This window comes from Panthera tigris, chromosome D1 (genome assembly GCF_018350195.1).
Source record: "Panthera tigris isolate Pti1 chromosome D1, P.tigris_Pti1_mat1.1, whole genome shotgun sequence".
Classification (NCBI taxonomy): Eukaryota; Metazoa; Chordata; class Mammalia; order Carnivora; family Felidae; genus Panthera; species Panthera tigris.
Window position 1 is genome coordinate 67,289,139 of NC_056669.1, and position 20,837 is coordinate 67,309,975.

The 20,837-nt window shown below is 47.1% G+C and overlaps 1 protein-coding gene across 1 annotated transcript in view; it reads right to left on the bottom strand.

Moving 5' to 3' along the window:
- Positions 1 to 20,837, bottom strand: part of GALNT18 (polypeptide N-acetylgalactosaminyltransferase 18) — a 352,446-nt gene that overhangs the window by 89,492 nt on the left and 242,117 nt on the right. Inside the window, exons 4-6 of the mRNA XM_042957905.1 lie at positions 11,886 to 12,069; positions 10,173 to 10,370; positions 5,437 to 5,551 (exon numbers count right to left, since the gene is read on the bottom strand). Of these exons, the coding sequence (XP_042813839.1) occupies positions 5,437 to 5,551; positions 10,173 to 10,370; positions 11,886 to 12,069 (497 nt within the window). The remainder of the gene's footprint in view (positions 1 to 5,436; positions 5,552 to 10,172; positions 10,371 to 11,885; positions 12,070 to 20,837) is intronic.

The window sequence follows — 20,837 nt, forward strand, 5'->3', positions numbered from 1 at the left end:
TTATCTATGATTCTCATGGCTTCCCTAGAAATTTTAATGTGCTCACTTCATCAAAAGTGGAAGTCAACTAATATCCCTTCCACCCTCATTAACATATAGGCACTTGAGAACACTTTCATTACAATCACCCCCTCCCAATTTATTGGCAATTGTCATCACACATTGTAGTTTTAATAATCCCATAAAACATTACTATAGTGTTACTTACCAACAACGTGTCTTTATATTTCCTCATATATTTTCTACTTTTTGAGCTAAATATTCTTCTTTCACCTCAAATTTCCTTCTGGGGTCATGTTCCTTATACTTGAAGTGTATCCTTTGTAATTTATTTTAGTGAGGATCTATTAGTGGCAAACTCTTACAGTTTTTGTGTTTCATAAAATGACTTTCCTTTATATATATAAAAGACACAATTATTTTCTTTCAGAATATTTAAGATATTATCTCATCGTCTTCTGGATTCCATTATTGCCACTGAAAAGTCAACTGTTACTCTAATTATCATTAATTTTTCAGTAGTCTATCTTTTTTCTCTGGCTGCTAACAGATCTCTTTGTTTCTGGCATTCACTATGACATGTCTAAGTGTGGATATATTTGTATTTATCTTACTTTGGACAGGCCGACTTCCTGAATCTGAGGGCTGGTGTCTTTTACCAGCTTGGGTACATTCTTAGTCATTATCTCTTAAAATAATTGCTTTTGCCTAATCCTCACTTTTTATTATCTCCTTCTGGAATTCTAAGATATTAGATCTTTCCCCTCAATTCTACCTGTCTTTCAATCTTTTTTTTTTTTTTTTTTTTTTTTTCGTATTTTCTTCTTTGTACTCCTGGGATGATTTTGAATAATCTTTTTAGGTATATTTCCCAGTTTACTATTTTTTTCTTTAATAATATCCATCTGCATGATTTAATCCACCCATTAAACTTTTAATTTCCATTTTTATATTTATGTTTAAAATTCTATTTTTATCCCAATATGATGAGTCTTGTTCATAGTCTCTTTCTTCTTATTTATATCTCCAATTTCCGATTTATTTAAAACTAGTATACAACTTGTTTCATACCCTGAGTCTGATAAAGTCAATACTTGAAGATTTTATAGAACAAATTTGGCTGTCCAATGCTTTTGCTGGTGTTTGCTCTTGGCGCTTTCTTTTCCCCTTGTTCATTTGTGGTTTTTTAAAAAAGATGAACTCCTATTCCTTGAAACTCTGGCTGTGGGAAGTTTTATGGCCTGGGTTAAAAGGGTCTTTCCCCAGAGAGGGTTTGTATACATTTTTGCAGATGCTTAAGAACTTCCAACAACTTTAAGTTAAATTCTACTCTTGAGATTTTTCTGGATCATGAAGTATTTTGATTTTATGTTATAAATCCAAGGGAGAAACTCACAGAGGAGAATTCTTCCTCTCTTCCCAGCAGAAAATTGAGATAGGCAATTTTCACTCTATCACTGGGGGTGAGGATGGGAGTATTTCTAGCTCATCTTTATACTGAGCTAATAGGCCTTTGGAGTGACCAGTTTTATGGGAGGTGAGGTCGGGGCTGGGGGGTTATTTTATTAGACTCTTCAAGCTGGGAAACCCTTAGGCTTTGTATAATGTCCTCTGTACTCTGTGAAATTGAGAAATCATAAACCTAAAGTCACTAGGTTCTTCAAATATAGTAGATGCAGACTTTCTCTAGGTTCCTACCTATTTTCACTCACACTTTAATTTCCTTGTGTTATAACAAAGCACAAGTTGGATCTCCTAAAACCACAGATTTATTCTCTCATAGCTCTGGAGGCTAGAAGTCTGAAAACAGGCATTGACAGGGCCATACTCTCTCCAAAGCCTTAGGACAGGATCCTTCCTTGCCTCTTCCAGCTTCTGGTGGCCCCAGGCATTCCCTGACATTACTCCAATCCGTGCTTCTATCTTCACGTGGTCATCCTCCCTCTGTGCCTATCTGTGTCCAAATATCCCTTCCAAAACCACCAGTCGTATTGGATTAGGGCCACCACAACCCAGTATGACCTCATGTTCACCTGATTACATTGGCAAAGACCTATTTCCAAATGAGATCATATTCACAGGTACAGAGGGTTAGAACTTCAACATATTTTTGAGGGGAGTCCATTGAATTTATGAGTGTCGCTAACAATTTCTAATTCCTTACCACTTCTTGAATGCTTTCTACTTATACTTTAGCATCTTTATAGCCATCGCCTATACAATCTTTCTGCCTTTTATTCTGTGTCAGCTCTTATTGCTTGTTTTCATCTGCTTGCCCACAGTAACTCCCTTCTTTTTTTTCCCACTGAGTTGTGGAATTAGAAATCAGAAAAAAAGGGGGCATTATTGGAAACAAATACAAAAAAAGAAAAAGGCATTCAGTAGATATGACTGAATAGAGTAGAAGGAAATTACTGCATGGACACTGTAATACTTTTGGGGGTATGCTCAAAAGACTTTTATCCCTAGATCACTGTGGTATATCTTTTAAAAAAAATTTATTTTGAGAGAGAGCTATCATGCATGGACGAGTGGGGAAGGGGCAGAGAGTGAGAGGGAGAGAGAGAATCTTAAGCAGGCTCCACACTCCGCTCAGCAAAGAGCCTGACATGGGGCTTGATCTTACAAACCATAAGATCATGACCTTAGCTGAAATCAAGAATTGGACGCTTAACCAGTTGAGCTACCCAGGCCTCCCTCACTATGGAATATCTATCTAGGCTTTCTAATCATAAAGATCTGGGGTTAAATCTTTTCTCTACCTCTTCTAAGCTATATGACTTTGAGAACACATGTAAACTCTTTAATTTCACAATTTTCTCATCTGAATAAAAGGGGTATTATAATAACTACTTTTTAGGGATATAGATGGATGGCATGGTTAGGTGCCAGAGCAGGTAGCAAATAATTGTGCAAACAACTCTTTCTGTGTTCCAAATGGGCAAGGACTTTGAATATGTTGCCTTTGAATCAAAGAAATGAGAAAAGCAACATCTCTCCTTTTTACAAACACTCCTGTGGAGATCCCAGATGATGAAAGCGAGGCACTGGGATGCGAACTCCTAATACATGAAAGGAAGACACTAATAACCACACAAAACATTAAAATCTATTTTGGCAGTGGCGGGGGACGGGTAACTGGAATTCAAATGAACTAGCCTCTCCTTCTGTTCTCAGCTCTGTCGGCCAACAGGCTGTTCAGTCCGTGCTTTTATTTTTTTATTTTTTTATTTTATTTTTATTATTTTTTTTAATGTTTATTTTTGACACAGAGAGAGACAGAGCATGAACAGGGGAGGGTCAGAGAGAGGGAGACACAGAATCTGAAATAGGCTCCAGGCTCTGAGCTGTCAGCACAGAGCCCGACGCGGGGCTCGAACTCACGAACCGTGAGATCGTGACCCGAGGTGAAGTTGGACGCTTAACCGACTGAGCCACCCAGGCGCCCCCAGTCCGTGCTTTTAAAAACACCTTTCCTTCAACTACAATGACATTTCGTCTCTGTCAAGTGGGAGGGAAGAGACGGAGAAGAAGAAAAGCCAGGCAACGTTTTACACCCTGAACACAAACCCCCATAATTTAAACACTTTTTGAAAGCCTCACCCAAGCCCACACTCCAGAACAGCTTTATAATCTGGGCAGGAAAAGCCAGAAGCCTCCCACCACCCCACGACTGTCCCACATACATGTGAGCTCAGTCTCTGGGAAGACCTCACACATCTACTTCCTCTCTGAGTCCTCAAGCATCTCCACCTGGAGAGCACACATACTGGAGGGGGCCCCACCTGCTCCGCCAATTCCTGGCAGCAGCTCCTTGTGAAAAATAGTATGTTTGGGGACGACCATTTATTTAGGAGTGGTGCGGAACTGAGATGGTGAGGACACAAATGGTGAATAAACGACTGATGTAGGGAGAGCTGGAGGAGGGAGGGTGATAACGCAGGCGCTGTCCTCTATGAATATATTAGCTCCCTACGAAGCCCATGCATTTTGACTGCCTTCAAAGCAATCTCTCTGGATTTCAGTGAATTCAAGTGTCTAGAAGTGTTTTCTAAGCTCAGCTGCAGATAGGCTGCTCCTGTTGCCAGTCGTCAGAGCCTTAGGATTAAGGCTGGGCAGTAAGTCAAGCCCACACAGTGCTGGTCAGACCATTGCAGATGTTGTGAGATGCTCAGCAGAGATGCCCAGTCTCCCTTCAGGGCAGGGCAAGGTCTGTTCAGGGTCAGATGACTTGCCCAGTGGGGGTGGGAGGACTAAGGAAGTTAGAGGTAAGAGGAGGGTGTGTCCAAGCTGGAGTCCTGACTGAGAACTGGAAATACAGACACTGAAGCCACAAGGCCAAGAGTGGGTCATTAGTAGGAATGAGCTGGATGCTGGAGTGGTTTGCATGGAGAGCTGGCAGTGATGAGGAATATCTTGGATGATGGCCATGAACTCTAGCAGAAACAAGGTCCTCTCCAAGGGCTGTCCCACATGGATGTGTCAGGCTGCTTCAATTACAATGCCCATGGAGAGGACAATGGGGACCACTGTAGGGATAAGCCACAGCTTGAATATTGTTTTTCTTTTGTGAGGGTAGGACCACGGCCTAGACAGAAAGGTGGGCTTCCCTCTAGGATGAGGTCCTTCATTGTCTCCATTATTACATTCTTGCCAACCACCAGGGCACCGAATGTGTCCCTCAGACATGATGGGGGAGGTATCATTTTGGAGTTATCTTTTCATGGGCCCAGGAAAAAGAGCCGGAGCCTAGGAAATATTCCCATGGGATGAGAAATTAAAATGATGCCTATTGTGCATTCACACCATATGTCAATAGCTGCAAAAGACCCTCTATTTCGGGGAAGGATGGTGGCTACCTCTGAAGAGTGGTCTGAATAGGTCTGAGTGTCTGACCAGCACATGGTGACATCAGAAAACAGAATGGAGTGAGCCTGGCTGTGTTTTGCTCTTTAGAGCCCACGAGTTTTATTTCCCTGGAGCTCTCTCTTGATAAAGTCTTTAGGAAAGTTCTCTGGACTGCTGTGGAGGAGGCAGAGAATATGAGAGTGAGAAATTCCAAGGGGAGGTGAGTCTAAGGGTCACTCTGGTACAGCCACCCTTGATGCATGCAGGTCTCTTCCTGGAGCACACTTCTGCTCAGCCCTGAGGAGCCTATGTTCGGTCTTAACAAAGAGGTTGTTCCCATAGTTGGGAGCTCTATTCTCCCATGTCCCCGGCTCTAGCCAAAGCAGTTTCTGAAGTCCTTTTCTTCCTGCAAATTCTATAGGTCCCCTCTTGTGTCTCTATCCTGTCCTCAAGCAGCCCTGATCACACACACGAAGTAAGGTTAAGGACTAGACAGTCAGCAACCTGGAGCCCCATTTCTCCACTTCCTAGGCTCATTCACCTTTTGGGGAGCTGAGCCAAGCCCTCTGGGTGAGAAACCTTGCTTACCCTGATCCCCAGCTCGACATTCTCGCCTCCGTAGACCTCCATGCCCTCGTCCAGTAAGCCGATCTCCTGGAAGTACTGCCGGTCCACAATAAAGCAGCCAATGAGGGCAGGGCTCCTACAGGGGTGAGGAGAGATGGGCCAGCAGTTAGCAGAGGGGCTGCCAGAGGAGTCAGAGCGGTGGTGCCTTCCTACCAGAAGGATCTGTTCCTCTTCCTTCTTTTGCTGCTGAGCTGGAGTGGGCCTTGTTCTCTGCGGGCCCCTCCCACGCTCACCTTCACCAGAGGCTGTAGAGAGGCTGTTTCCTCAAGGTGGCCGTGGGTAGCTCCCCACCTCAGGGCCTGCCATCATTCCAGGTGGCACTTGCATGGTGTGTTAGCCCAGAGACCGAGTACTCAGTCTGCGGGCCCAGGCTGCATGTCTGCTTTTGTAGCTTCCCCGATGCCTGAGCTCTGAGCTGCACAACCAGTCTTGTTTCTACCTGGGTACCCATGCTACCTCCCTCACCCTTTTTCCCAACTTGGGTCCTGCGTGTTAACCTTGGTTCACTTAGAAAGATTACCTGGGGCTTTGGACAGCACGGTAAATGATTTGCATTTTATCTGGAGGTAGAGGAGTGTCAGTGAGGAATTTTAATCCGACTTTGGTAGGAGCAGAAATAAGTCAGCCAGAGAAAGACAGATACCATATGATTTCACTCATACATGGAATTTAAGAAACAAAAGAACAAAGAAAAAGAGAGCCCCCCCCCCGAAAAAACATAAACAAACAAAAAACCCACCCAGACTCTTAAATATGGAGAACAAACAGATCTGTGCTTTAAAAGGAATCCTGCAGCAGCTGTGGGGTGATAGGGTGAAAACGGAGGAATCCAGTTGGGAAGCTTGTTGCTATGTCCTGTGAGAAATGATGAGGCCCTTGACCAGTGTATCAGGAATGGACAGACAGTTTAAGGACACAAGTTAATGTAAATCAACAGAACTTAGAAACAGGTGAACGGGTGAGAGAGAGAGAGAGAGAGAGGGTGGGAGGACTCTGGATGCCCGCTGGCTTTGTGGTTTGCATGATGGTGGAGTGGGGACCACCCATCGATGTGGGCCATGGAGAAGCTGGCTTCAGAAAGAAGAAGCATTCCCTACTGGGAAAACAGATCTGAAGGTGCCTGTGGGACAATGGAGGGAGATAACCAACAGGTAGGGTTTAGTACATGGCCTGGGTCTTAGGCCTGAGCAATTGGGTCTTAGGCCTGAGCCAATTGGTCCAGGAGCTGGAAGGTCTTTCCTTAGTGACAGTGTGGGCTCAGGGTTCATAGGCCGTGTAAAGGCACTCACTGAAGCACAGGACTTTGCTAGGAGTGATTCGTATTAGGAGAATCAGCATGAGCACATGTGGACTGCCTCTCTGCTGAGAGCATTAGCTTACACAAATGACTTTGAATTGTTCCACTGCACACTGCTACCATTTCTAGCCCTTGTATATAGCATCTTATCAGCTGGTGGCTGAAGGATTTGGAGGGGAAGAGAAAGAAAAAGAGAAATGATGAATCCTCAGTGATGAGAAAACTGTCAGTCACATGCAAATGGACCCATCTTTGAAATTGGAAACTCATCAAGGTGGAGAAACAGCTATTTTGCAGGCCATTTCTTTAGACAGTGTTGATGCAGGAGGCTGCTCAGGCAGGGACTGGTGCCTTCGGGTCCCTGGCCCCCCTCCTTTTAAATCACAGCATTTTGTTCTGGATGGGCTCACCTTCCACAGACCACAGGAAGCCAGGGAGGACAATCTACTTCAATCCACTACTCCTAAAGCAGGCAGAGATCCTGCTGTAGTGGAGGATGCTTTAACCCTGGCCTTGGAGGTGTGTGCTATGGGAAAAATTCCCTCCTGGCTGTGTGTCACTGAGAAAAGTTCCCTAGCCTCTCTGAGCCTCCGATTCCATATCCATGAAATAGAATCAACTAGAGCCTCATAAGGATTAAATTAAATAATGTAAAACCTTGAAAACTTGTGGGACAGAATTGTTACTTTAAAAATAATTTAAAAAGATGCACTTGTACAATGAAGAAGCCTGGAGAATCCCCTCCATGAATTCACGGTGATTTAAAAACATCAGTCCAGAAGAGTGAGCAGAGTGACGTCTCAACCTTTCCCTCAACATTCCTGAAATGTTGAGTATTTCCACATGGTGCTCCAAGACCTGCAGGAAGGGGCCTTCCCCATTTGGCCGAACCCACTCAGGGAAACAGCAGAATCTAAAACACTTACTGTGGAATGAGCACAGGCCACCTCAGGCAGTCTATTACTTATTAACCAGCTAGGGTATGAAGTAGACCCAGTCAGCCTGGAAGTGTTATTGATTTCTACCTTACCTCATTCCAAAAAAGATCAGAAAGAGCTTATGAAAAAAATGTCCAATACATTGAAATACAAAATACATAAATGTCTGAAAAGACCAAGAGTTCACAACAAATTAGGAGCTAGTCAGGATGCATGTACAGTGTTAGGTCCTCCTTCAAAGGTTTTAAAGTAGACCCATGGGGGCACCTGAGTGGCTCAGTTGGTAAAGCATCCGACTCTTAATTTTGGCTCAGGTCATGATCTCACGGTTTGGGGGTTCGAGCCCCACATCGGATTCCGTGCTGGCAGTGGAGCCTGCTTGGGATTCTCTCCCTCTCTCTCTGACCCTCCCTCGCTCACTCTCTCTGTCTCTCTCTCAAAAATAAATAAACTTAAAAAAAATTAAAGTAGACCCACAAAACTGGCACTGCGCTTCCTGGCAGCCAACGTGAAAAAGAACAAACATGTCTTAGGAATAAGATGTATTGCTCCCATGTGAAAATATCACACTAATTCCTCGAGGATAACAAGATTTTCTTTGAGTAGCAGTCAGTTTGAAAGAAATTTCTCATGTCAGTATTCTTAGAGGTCACTCTGGGACATAGTGAACAACCATCTCAAAAATGTCACTTTAGAATGCAATAGAAGATACCTCTGAGCTCTTTTGATAGCTTACGTCATATGGACAAAGCACTGATGTACAGCTCCAAGGAAATAGGAGCCAAAGTGGGCAAAGTATATTTGTATAACCCACAGTTTTCTATGAGGTTGTATTCATCTAGGATTAAGTCAGTATTGTTTTTCCAAAAACCTTCCATGACTATAATTTTCTCTCAGCCAAGTTTTTGACAAAAGTTAGGTAATGAAAACTTTGAGATCCTATTCTTTGTCAAGGACCTAGAATTAGGTTTACTATGACCAGGCTGACACATTTCAAGATGAGCAGAACAAAGCAGCGGATATCAGTGCAGTCTTCTGCAAGAACACTCCATGTATGACAGTATACTTCCTTCCAGTAGCATTCAGCTCACCTAGGGGCAGAATTCAACCATGGCAGTTATGAGCTCAACAGTGGGAATCTATGTGGATGACAACTAGATGTGGAATCTAGCCAACCTAGGTTTGGATCCTGGCTCCACTGCCCACAGCCTGTGTGGCAGGGACATTCTCCTTTGTCCATCTTATGGGCTGTCCTCATCTTGTGAAACAGGGATGGCCCAATGAGCTGTCAAAAGGTTATAATGAGGAGCAAATGAGACTGTGTGTGTAAGAGACCCTTGCACACAGTGACCTCCAAACATATATTTAACAACACAAAATTGTGGCAGGGGCTAACAGGTGGGTAACAGGGGTAACTGCAGGAAAGCTATGTGGTTCTCTTTCACCTTGTTATAAATAGGACTATGGTTTGTTTTCTGGCAAGGAAAGATGTGATCTCAGATATTAACTACCCACTTTCAATTAAATTTTTCATAATCTTTCTCCCTCATGTAATACAAAGCAACATCAGTTTCTAATCTCCTCTTTCATTCCAAGAATTGTCCCCTAGGCCACCTCTGGTGCCATCTGTGTGTTTAACGAGCAGGACTTTGCAGAGAGCATAAAGGCACCTGATCTGTGATTAACCAGACAGAAATAAGGGCTAGTGGGGTGGCTGTTTCAGGAGTCCTGACCCATGGAACAGAGGCTGCACAGTGGAGTCATTTGGGTGTCTGTGAAGGCAGTGGCAAAGGCAGAAAGAGTTCGGAATCTTTAAAATGCAGTTTGAAGCCACTTTTGACTGAGTCCTACAGATTAAATTGAATATCAGCAAGGCATACAAGGCGCTGTGAGGTCTGGTCTTGCCTCTCTGCCCCTCCAGCCTCATTGCCTGAGGCTGCCTCCTCATGGTCCTCCTCCCAAAGGTCCCTTTAAACCTCCTCTGTGTCCACAAACTCACTCTGCTTCTTCACGTATGAAGGTCCCCGCCCCAGCTGGCAATCTCCTCTATGCACTTAAAAACAAGTGCAAATGTTAGTCTCTGAAAAAGATTCTCCCCACTTTCCATGCAGTTTCCTCCAGCAACAATTTGTTCTTCCAATTATTTTGTCTGTTTTCACTAGACTTCAGGCTTTTGGGGGCAGGAACTGAGTCTTAATCCCTCTGGATCCCCAGCACCCGGCACCACAGCTGGTACCCGGTGGGTGTCCCATCACCATGTGTGCAAATGAATAACTCTGAGCCTCCGAATGGATGCTGGTGCCATAGTCCTTTTGGAAGGGCTCATCTGTAATTCCCTTCCGGCCCACCCCCCACCCCATCATCCCACAGTGGGGCTGGAGTTTGGGGAACAAGGTTGAGCTGGGAGGCGAGTCCCTGCCTGGAAGACAAGGCAGAGAGAGCCACAGGGAAGGATGCTTTACCTGATTGGGGCGGTCGAATTCTCCAGCTTCCACCAGGCCTTGGGAGGGTTCAGGTAACGACACCACAGCTCCCAGTCAAAGCCCTGGGCGGCCAGCGGGTACTCTTCTATCTCAAAGTTGTCATATTTGATGTTGTCAAAGGAGGGGGAGATGATCCGCTTCCGGTTCTCCTTTATGCGGGTGAGCACAGGTTCAGCCCTGAGCGAGAGGAGGGGAAGGACGGTAACTGCTTCCAAGGTGTCCAGCTGGCGACCCCTAGAGCTCCTTCCTCCCCCCACCCCTGCAGGAAAATGAACAAAACACCTGGCCATCTGCTCCAAGAGCGCTGTTCTGCCCCCAGGGAAGGAGTCCCTATTTAACCTCCACCCCTCTCCCTAGACTTGTGGGTTGGCAAGAGGCCTGGGCACTCCTGCAGCTTGTCTGGGGCTGAGCTGAGAGATTCTTAGTGCCTTAGATACTTGTGTCTGCTTGCTTTCCCTTTTTCTACAGAAGAAAAAAAAAAAATCAAGACCCAAGAAAGAAGAGAGGAGGAGATCTGAGGTTCTATGGGAAGCTTTCAACTCAGGCTTTGATTTTGCTAAAATTCAGTGTATCAACCAGGAGGAAAAGGCAGATGACAGTGGCAGAAGCATGGAGGTGAGAAGAAACTTACTTGATGCTGCTTCAGTCCTTCCACCCCATCCCACACGCCCTCCACTGCCCAAGGAGAGGCGGGGGGTAGGACTTCCAGGCAGCCAGGAGGCCCCCATGGGCACCAGGCGCATAAAGTGTTTGCAGACAGGAATGATGAGCTTCTTATTAATAATGCATTTGTTGCGTAATTGTTTATTCAAATCAGCTTGAAATAGTAAGTGTCCCTCTCCTCTTCTGGCCATAAATCCAGTGAAAATGCTTTTTAAATAGTCACAAATGGCAAGCAGGGACTTCAACTATAAAAAACAGCTTCATTGCTGCCTTAATTTGGGCCTGTTATATAAAAGTATGCCCAAATCTAGTCATGCTGTGTGCATGTCCGGCAGCTCCTTCCTGCTAAAGGGCCCTCCTCACCCTGGGTCTCTACTAAGCCACACACGGGGCCAGCCACAGCACACCCCCACTGGCCCTGCAGGAATGTCAATGTCCTATCCCTGATTGGCTGTAGCCACTGAGTCCATATGCCTTTTCTCTTGCCCCACGCAGCACCTGAGCAGCCCTGACCAGAGAAAGAAAGGTTTTCTAAGACACAGTTTCACCAATAGGAAGAATCTGAGATTCTATGCTATGTCTGGGTTGGCATTTGGGGGAGCCCAGGCCACCCGTGATAACATCAAGCTACCCTAGCCCCTTCTCACCACTGTCTGCTTCATGTCTGGTCCAGCTGTCCCTCGCCCAGCAGTTGCAGCCCTGTCCTGAGCTGGGCTGGAATTCTAAGCCTTTGCCCTTAGTATTTACCCTCTCCCAGATCCTGTCTCCTAGAGGAAGACACTAGCCAGAGTCACACCTGATGTCACCATATCCTTTAGACACTGTGTATTGACCTGTTGGCCCCTGACTCTCCCCCACCCTGAAGGGCCAGCCTGGTGGCCTATGTCAGTCACACATCCAGATCTCATCTGTTTCAAGAATTCTCTCCTTTCCCGCACTAGGACTGAGATCCCAGCATGCTTTGCACTCATTTGAGCCAAAGCCCTGGACCACACTGGGACTTCTCCTCCTCTCCTGATGGGCACTTACCAGCCCACATTGAACTCTACATGGGCATCAAAGAGTGCCACTACGGGGGCGGTGGCCACCCTCCAGCCGCTGACTCTGGAGCGGATGAGGCCTTCCTGCTTGCTGTGGCGCACGACCTTGATGAAGCCCGGCTTCTGGCCATTCACCTTGTTTACGTACTCTGTCAGCTTCTCCTTCAGCTCCTCTGGAAGGGAGAAAATGCATCGTTAGCATGAGGGGGGGAGGGGTGATGAAAACATTCACCCTTTTAGGTGAGAGGCTGGAGGGTCCATTTCCCTCCCCAGGTCTCCTTAATGTTCCCCAGGATGGCCAGGGCCGCTCAGCTTTGAAGGGAAAAATAGAGGCGAAAACAATTTTTATTGACCCAGCAACTTGCACAGGGTCACATGCTTCACACATACTGTCTATTTAATCTTCACAACAAGCCCATGGGAAAATGGGGCTCAGAAGGGTTTCTCAATTTGTCCAATGCCATGCAGCTTGCGAGTGGCACAGGCTGGTTTCAAGCCGGGTCTAATGACTTCAAAAGCCGTATTCTTCTCATCAGCTCAGTGGCCTCTTTCTTCCCCAGTGCCCTCCACTGGTTCTCCCCTAACGCCCAAAGAAAGCTTCCATCTGCGAAGATTAGAGCCCGGGACCCATTCCTGCCTGGATCTCCATCCTTCCGGGAAGTGGACGACCAGGCATTCTGCCCTGTGAGCAGTTGGCATTGGTTTGCCGCCTGCCGGTGCCTGGCTAAGCATCTGATTCCCCTGCTATTTCGTAAATGTAAATGGGTCCTGCGGTCCCCTAGCCCCTCAGCCAGAGACGGCACGGCAGCCACGCTCATTGAGTTTTCCACAGCAGTTTAGGCAACAGCCTGTGAAACTCCTTTTCCCAAAATGACCCTAGTGGGCTGCATTCTCCTACCTGCCATCACTGCACCTCCCCAGCACTCGACTTCCACCCTTTGCCTGTGTTCTCCAGGACTGCCCTGGCAGGAGTCCTCCTCCTACCTGCGCAGCCTGCCCATGCCGTGTGACAGACCCATTGGGCTGAGCCTCGTCCTCATCAGAGGACAGCAGGAGCCCCGTGTCCCTTGGTGCCCAGTCTGGAGTCCTGCCAGACAAGCGGTCTGCCGTGAGAAAAGGGCAGGAGGCGGCCAGCACAGTGCCTGGTGCCTGGCAGGCGTGCCCCAGAGCAGCAGCCCTGTGTAGTGGAAAGAGGGTGGTATTTGAAGGCAGCAATGATGCAATTTAAGTCTGCTTTCCAGGTAGGAGCGTTATGATCCTAGGCCTGTTCCTCAATGAGTTGTTGATGTCTGTGAGGACGTGGTGGATGGTGGTGGATGTATTTCGCGTGTGGTAAGGACACGGATTTGGGGGAACCACAGGATGGACTGTTAGGGATCAGCAAAAAGATACGCTGAAGCCTAGCCTCTAGTACCTTAGAATATAACCTTATTTGGAAGCAGGGTCTTTGCAGATTTAACCGAGTCAAGATCATGAGTCCCATGACTGGTGTTCTTTTTTTAAAAAAAATTTTTTTTTTAACGTTTATTTATTTTTGAGACAGGGAGAGACAGCATGAATGGGGGAGGGTCAGAGAGAGAGGGAGACGCAGAATGTGAAGCAGGCTCCAGGCTCTGAGCTGTCAGCACAGAGCCTGATGCGGGGCTTGAACTCACGGACCGCGAGATCATGACCTGAGCCGAAGTCGGATGCTTAACCGACTGAGCCACCCAGGCGCCCCCCCATGACTGGTGTTCTTATAAAAGGAGGAAATTTGGACAGAGAGACAGGTGCAAAGAAGGAAGATAAGTAAGGAGACATAAAGAGAAGATGGTTACCTACAAGCCAAGGACCATCTGAGGGCACCAGAAGCTAGGAGAGAGGCCTGGAACAGATCCCTCTCTATCACCTTCAGAGGGGGCATGGCCCTGCTCGATTTGGACTTGGTTTTGGACTCCAGAACTGTGAGACAATAAACTTCTATTGTTCCAAGCCTCCCAGTTTGTGGTATTCATACAGCAGCTCTAGGAAACTAATATAGTTGTTATGAGGATTAAATGGGATTGACATGTGAGAAAAATGCACGGCACATTGTAGATGCTAAAAAAAAAAAAAAAAAAAAAAGCTCCTTTCCCTCCTTCCTCGGGTCCATCACATTGGGAGTTTTAAGGGAAGAAGGAGCCGCAAATCCTTCTTCATGTGCTCTGGTCCAGGACCACCTCTTCCTGCTCTGCCCTGAATCTAGGTTAGAAGTCCATAAGCAGCAAAGCCCTGGCAGCCAAGCAGGAGATGGGAACACGTGCAGGGACCTCATGGTCAGGGCAGGTCTCGGGGCATGCCAGCTACTGCCAGAACTGGTGTGCCCTCCTATAGACATCGATTTCAGATCTTTTTACACATGATGGTGGCCAAACAAACAGGGCTGGCTGGATGGGTAGGATGTCATCCCTAGGCATCCCTGCTCGAGTGATCATCATGGAGGTGAGGAAACTGGGCATCAGAGGCAGGAATGCTTAAAGGGAGGCAGGAAACGCAGGTGCTACACAGCTATCAGCTTGCTCTGTGACCTTGGGCAAATCCCCATGAATCCCAAGACCTCAGAGTTAGTTGCACAGGATTTTAATGTTCCTTTTGAACCAATTACCCATCTAAGATTTGAATCGCCTCTGTCTATCCTGATGAATGATCATCCAGCCCCTGCAGTGACCAGAAACACACAGTCCATTCCTTACTGGGCCATTCTAAATATCCAATGTTGTTCTTCTTCCTTTTGCCCCCCAAATGCCAGGGTGCTTCTACCTTTCACTCACTGGTTCAAGATTTACTTAGGGGCCAAAGGGGGCGAATCAAAGCCCTCTCCCACATGACAACCACTTGGAGTAAAAGGCCATCCTTAAGTCCTTGCTGAGGATTTCTCTAGGTCAAATGTCTTCAGTGCCTCTGTATACTTCCTCACGTCTGGTGAGTTCAGGTTCTTTTATCATGCTCAGCTTTCCTCTAAATCTGTTAGTTTTTCTCTAACACTTAAATTATGCACCTAGAAATTGGCCTAATACTTATGGAATAAATTGGGCTATACAGAATAGAATGAACTAATCACCTCCTTTATTCTAGAATCTATACCCCTATTCATATAGTTGAAGGTCTCATTAATTTTGGCCTACTTTTGACTCAAATTGAGCTTCTTGGGAACAGACAATGACACATCCTTTTCACATGTTGCTGCTAAGTCAGGCTTCCTTCATCTCGTTTCTTCACAGATGCATACACATGTGGATGCATGCATGTGTGTGTGCCTGTGTGTGTGTGTGTGTGTATGCATGCTCTGAGCCAAACCATTAGGATCTTATGTTTAGTCTGCTTTTATTCCATCTTTTTAAAGATTTACACCGTTTCTCTGAAGTCAGAGTATGTTCTTCCCTGATTCTGTTATCCAATGGCTTTGTTATCAAGCCCTCCAGCTTTCCTGCTTCTGCAAGAGTGATTAGCATATGGCCTTTATTGTCATTTGACTCATCCTTTTACACAGAGTGACCCTTGTGCGGAGTTAGGGCCAATGAGGCTGGTCGGTCAGGTGTTCTCATTCCATCCTGGAGAAAATTCAGCTGACTTTCAGGCTGCCATTCACATGCCGTATCTCTCACTTTAGCTGATGTGAAAATGACCTCGAGATCTCCAACCACACAGCTGGCTGGGGAGGCCTGGGGATGCCGCCGTCTGCAAGTGTCAGGAAGTCGGCTATAGAGCGGCATAGCTCAATGTGCCCCGTGCTTACAAGGTCTACAGGTGTGGCTTCCAGGAGGCCTCTTAAAACACTGACTGTTCCATCTCTTCAAAGGTCCACCTCTCATATATCCTTTTCAAAAATTTTAAGTAGAACTCGTAAAGCCTGGTATTTGGGCTTTTGATAGTGGCAGTTAAGGGCTGAGTCCAGGAACTTGGAGTGAGAACAGAGCTAGTACCAAATGACACCCTTCTCCACCCCCAGGGAGGACATACCTGTCCCCTTCTGTCCCTCCCCACCCCTTGGCTGAGAACCACTGCCTCCTGTTGTTGGGTTTGTTGATGGGATGGGGCTGTGGATGACTGCCACCTTGTGAATCCTCCATGAATCCCCCCTTCCTGAATTCACGTCCTTGGGTAGCCATCTCACAGGCTGAATCCGGGCTGACCATAGGGCAAGAGGATGCAGGGGGGAGGGATGTGAGCTGGTGGTGGGCCTAGGCCTCCGGAGGCCTTGCAGCTTGAACTTTCATTGTTTTGTCTGGCTGCCTTAAGTAAGGAAGCCTGAGACAGCCTCCTTGAGCTTGAGAGGCCCAGTGAGCCCCCATTAATTTAGGCTACCCCACCAAGGCCCAGACAGTGAGTGAGGCCATCTCAGATCCTTCTGCTGATTGCAAACGCGGGGTTGGGGGAACCCAGCTGACACCCCATAGAACAGAGACAAGCTGCCTTGTTGCAGAACTGAGAGCCAGTGAATGGTTGCTGTTTTAAGACAACTTACTTCTGGGATGGTTTGTTATACACAGAGGCTAACAAAACAGGCTCTGTTATCCTGGTGTGGTGCTGAGGTTTGGGTAAGATTGTGAACTCCTGATGCACAGGAAATGTGAAGAGCCAGACACACACAGAGAAGAGCCACTTAGAAGGTGGCAGCAAGAGACAAGAAGGCTTTGCTTCTTGTAGGAGCTGCTGGCCCCTTCGTGCCTCTGCTCCCTGTTAACGGAAGTAGGATAAAAGTTTCTGGTGGACTAGCTAGAGGGAAATTCTGTTCTCAGCCCGTTGCATCCCAAACATTGGCTACTGATTCGAAGAGAGCATTCCCTTAGTCCTGACCAAACAGCTGCTATCAAAAATCAAAACAGTCCTGAAATACTCCAGACAATACTGGCTCATAGTCTTTGCAAAGTGTCTTTACCTAATTAGGTATTCATGTTTTCCTTCAACTTTTACGTTGCCAAAGAGAGAAAGAACTATCTCAAAAGCACTTCTGCGTTTGCTAGGAAACCATGGCCCAAGATACTGCCTGTTATATATTATATGTAATATATAATATATATATGACAAATGCCTCTCAGAACTTAGTTCAAAAAATATATTTTATTTATACCTACACACAAATACATAACCCTGCATGGTTACCTTTTTGCCAAGGCTGCCAGGAAGCTCAGAGAAAAAAATCTAATGCCTAATCACGGGGTTCAGCATTCTTGCTTCTCTACCTTTGCAAAAGATTTGATTTTCAACTTCTAAAGTCTGCATTATTTTACTTCCCCCCCCCCCCCCGTGTGAGCTACCTTTAACTATTTCTTGAAATACCTACAAATAACTTTTAACAAAGTGTCTTGGTAGAGCAGGGCAGGAGCATAATTATGGAAAGAAGGAGGAGGCTGTAGGTCACGTTTGTTTTAATGTGTTGGGCAAAGACGAGGTGGGGAGTCTGCTCTCTGCGACTTTGCCAGATTTAGAATCAATGGTGGAGTTGTCGATAGCCAGCGTGGACAGAGAAATACAATCTGCACCCTGCATGGGGCCAGGTGTCATCCCTCTTCTGTTGCTCCTCCAGCCCTCCCCTGCTGCCTGCAAATCCCTACTCTGTCGACATCTGAACGACCTCTGTGAGTCAGCACTCCCGGAAGCCATGCTCATCAAATGCCATCCCCTCTGGGGAGGGCACCAGCCACTCTCCACCATCCCCATGTGGTGCCTCCCCTCAGAGCCCTGCTGAGTGCAGCCTGCTTGCTTGCTCTCCCTCCTTCAGACTTGCAAGCCACATAAAAATGCGGACTTCACCAGCCTGGTCAAACAGAGCCCTTTCTTCCCTCCCTGTATATGCCCCCGTGCTGTTCCTGTAAAAAGCAATTAGCTTCACAGGGTCATCCCAAAAGAAACAAAATGCAGGCTGAGCAGAAGAAGTCTGGTACTAATGGCTGTTAATCTGATTTGAACACCTAATGAGATACTCTTTATCTCTGGCATAAAGGAAAATAAAGGATCAGGAAATTGATGCCCAACGGGCCTTCTCTCTTCAGAGGGCAGCTGCATAGGCATCTTTGCAAAACGGCCTGTCCAGCCTTGCCCAGGAGGAACGTGGTCCTCATCCTACCCTCGATGCTCAGATGACCACTTTCCATGTCTGTCCTAGGTTTGGGGGAAGTAGGAGTGACGGGAGAGCCACCCACCCATTCATTTGGCAAATACCGAGCTCTCACTAGCTGCTGTGGCAAGAGCTGTGAACCAGATAGTCCTTATGGAACTTCCATTCTGCTGGATGAAAAAGGCATGCAACCTACTTCATTGGGAGACAGAGAGTAGGGGGAGGGGGGAGAGACAGGGAGAGAGAGAGGGATGGAGAGGGAGAAAGACAGAGAGAGGGAGGGAACAGGCAGAGAGAGAAGGAGGGAGAAAAAGGTTGAGATTTTTGAAAAAGAATCTCAGAAATGGATTCAGGGCTCACAGACACCAAAGCCTCTTAAAGGACAGGCCTCCTGGGCCTGAGAAGCAGTTCCTGGTGCAGTTGGTGGCAAGTCAGAGAGGCACGGGCTGAAGCTACAAGATCTCCCTGCTGTTACTTTCCTATAGCCCAGTGGTTCTCAATGGGGAGCGATTTTGTTACACTCCCACCCCCGTGAGGGGATATCTGGCAATGTCTGGAGACTGTTTTGAGTGTCCCAACTGGGAGGGTGCTCCTGGGCGTGGATCTGCTAAATATCCTACCGGGCACAGGGCAGCCCTCTGCAAGAAAAAATTATCCAGTTCAAAATGTCAACGGTGCCAAGTCTGAGAAATCTCATGTGGCTCTCAATGATGGAGGAGGCCTCACCGTGGAAATCTGAGCCTGGACTCCTGCAAAGTTTTCAAAACTGGCGTTCCCAGGGCTGCATCTGCTCAGAGACGTATTCCTCTGTCCTGCAAAGCACTCCTGCTGGGTGCTAACTGGAGTTGGGCTGGAACTGCCACTTTAGAAGGGTGCTGTGACGGGTATTGTCCACTGGCCACCTTCGTGGGTGCCGTCTGAGTAGTCCTCACAGGGTGCACACTCAGAAGCGGCCTAATGCTCCCGACTATGGATGGTCTAATGCTCCTGCCCACATTTCCTTGGCACCCACCTTCCCAGACACACTGCTGGCCATCCTCTCTCTGCCTGAGGGCTTTCTCTGGCCACCTGTAGACAGCTCTCAATCCGTTAGGGGTAGGACTCAGGGGATGAATATCTGTTATGGGGTGAATTGCGTCCTCCCTCTGCCCCCATTCATATGTTGAAGTCCTACCCACCAATACCTTAGTATATGGCTTTATTTGGAAATAGGGCCATTGCAGAAGTAAGTAGCTAAGATCCGGTTATACTGGACTGGGGGAGACCCGAATCCAATATGATGGGTGTCCTTACACGAAGATGGCCATATGAAGACAGAGACACACAGGGAGAATGCCATGTGATGACAAAGCCATAGATTGGAGTGATTCATCTCTGAGTCAGGGAGCACCAAAGACTGCCGGGAAACCCTAGAAGGTAAGGGAGAGACATGGAACAGATTTGCCATCATCACAGCCCTGTGGACGCCTTGATCTTGCACATCCAGCTTCCGGAACTGAGACAATTTCTGTTGTTTAGGCCACTGAGACTGACGCTACTTTGATACAGCAGCCTTAGGAAATGAGTCCCTCCCTGCTTCCTTAACGGCCCCCCCCCCCCCCCCCCCCGCCCGGGGTGAGACAAAGCTGAGGCAGGTTGTACAGTCTCTGGGTGGTTCCCAGTGGGATTGGGCCTGAGGCCATAGCGGTAGCTTGTTTGTGAAGTCCGCGGTGTTGACTTTTCTCTCTGCCCTCACACCACACTCTCTCCTCACGGTTTCTGGAAGTCATCTATATGACAAATGACTCGACCCCAATGCCTGTTTCAGCGTCTGCTTCTGTGGGAACCCAAACTAAGAAGCCATACATTCTCCATGACACTATGGTCCCCACCAGCATATGAATTTTCAACCCTTGCCCAATGTATATGATGTGGATGTATGTATATATGTACGATGACTTAAGTTCCTCTACCCCTGTATCTCTGCATTAACTGGCTAATATTCAATAAAGGAAATAATAGTAATAATGATGTACCAGGCATTTTACACTTAGCATATATTATCTCATTTAAGCCTTTGACAACCCTATGACGTGGTTACTATTAATGTTCTATTTTGAAGACAAGGAAATGAAGGCACAGTGTGACCCAGGCAGTACATGGTGAAGTCCGGCATTTCAGTCTGACCGAGCTGTACCCAGAGTTCATGCTCTTTACTCTCCATACTGCCTCTCTAGGATAAAAACTGGCCTGTGCAAGAATCAGCTTGGTAGAGGGGCGCCTGGGTGGCTCAGTCGGTTAGGCACCCGACTTCGGCTCAGGTCATGATCTCACGGTCTGTGAGTTCAAGCCCCCCATCAGGCTCTGTGCTGACAGCCTGGTGCCTGTTTCAGATTATGTGTCTCCCTCTCTCTCTGCCCCTCCCCTGTTCATGCTGTCTCTCTCTGTCTCAAAAATAAACATTAAAAAAAAATCATCTTGGTAGAAACCCAGGCTCCAGAGTACCACACTACGCAGAGTCTGATTTGGTATATCAGGGACCAGAGACTGTGAATTTCATACAAGCTCCCAGTGAGATTCTGATGGGCAGCTGAGCCTGGTAACCGAAATAAGACCGGTTTTGTTACAGGGGGGAAAAGGAGCCTTCTCTGCAATGTGTGTGGCTCCAGCCCTTCACAGAAGGCTTCAGACTCTGTCTGAGAAAGCCTCCCCCAGTACATGCCCAGATAATTCCCTCTTCATTTTTCCAAACCCCTGGGCTCCATGTTGGGACCTTCAGTGACAGGCCCTTCAATGCCCAGTTGGTTTTCATTTCTCTGTGTGTCCATCTTTCGATCTCATGCGTTGGACTGTCCCCTGAAGTTCCCCAGCTGCCCTTTGCAGAGG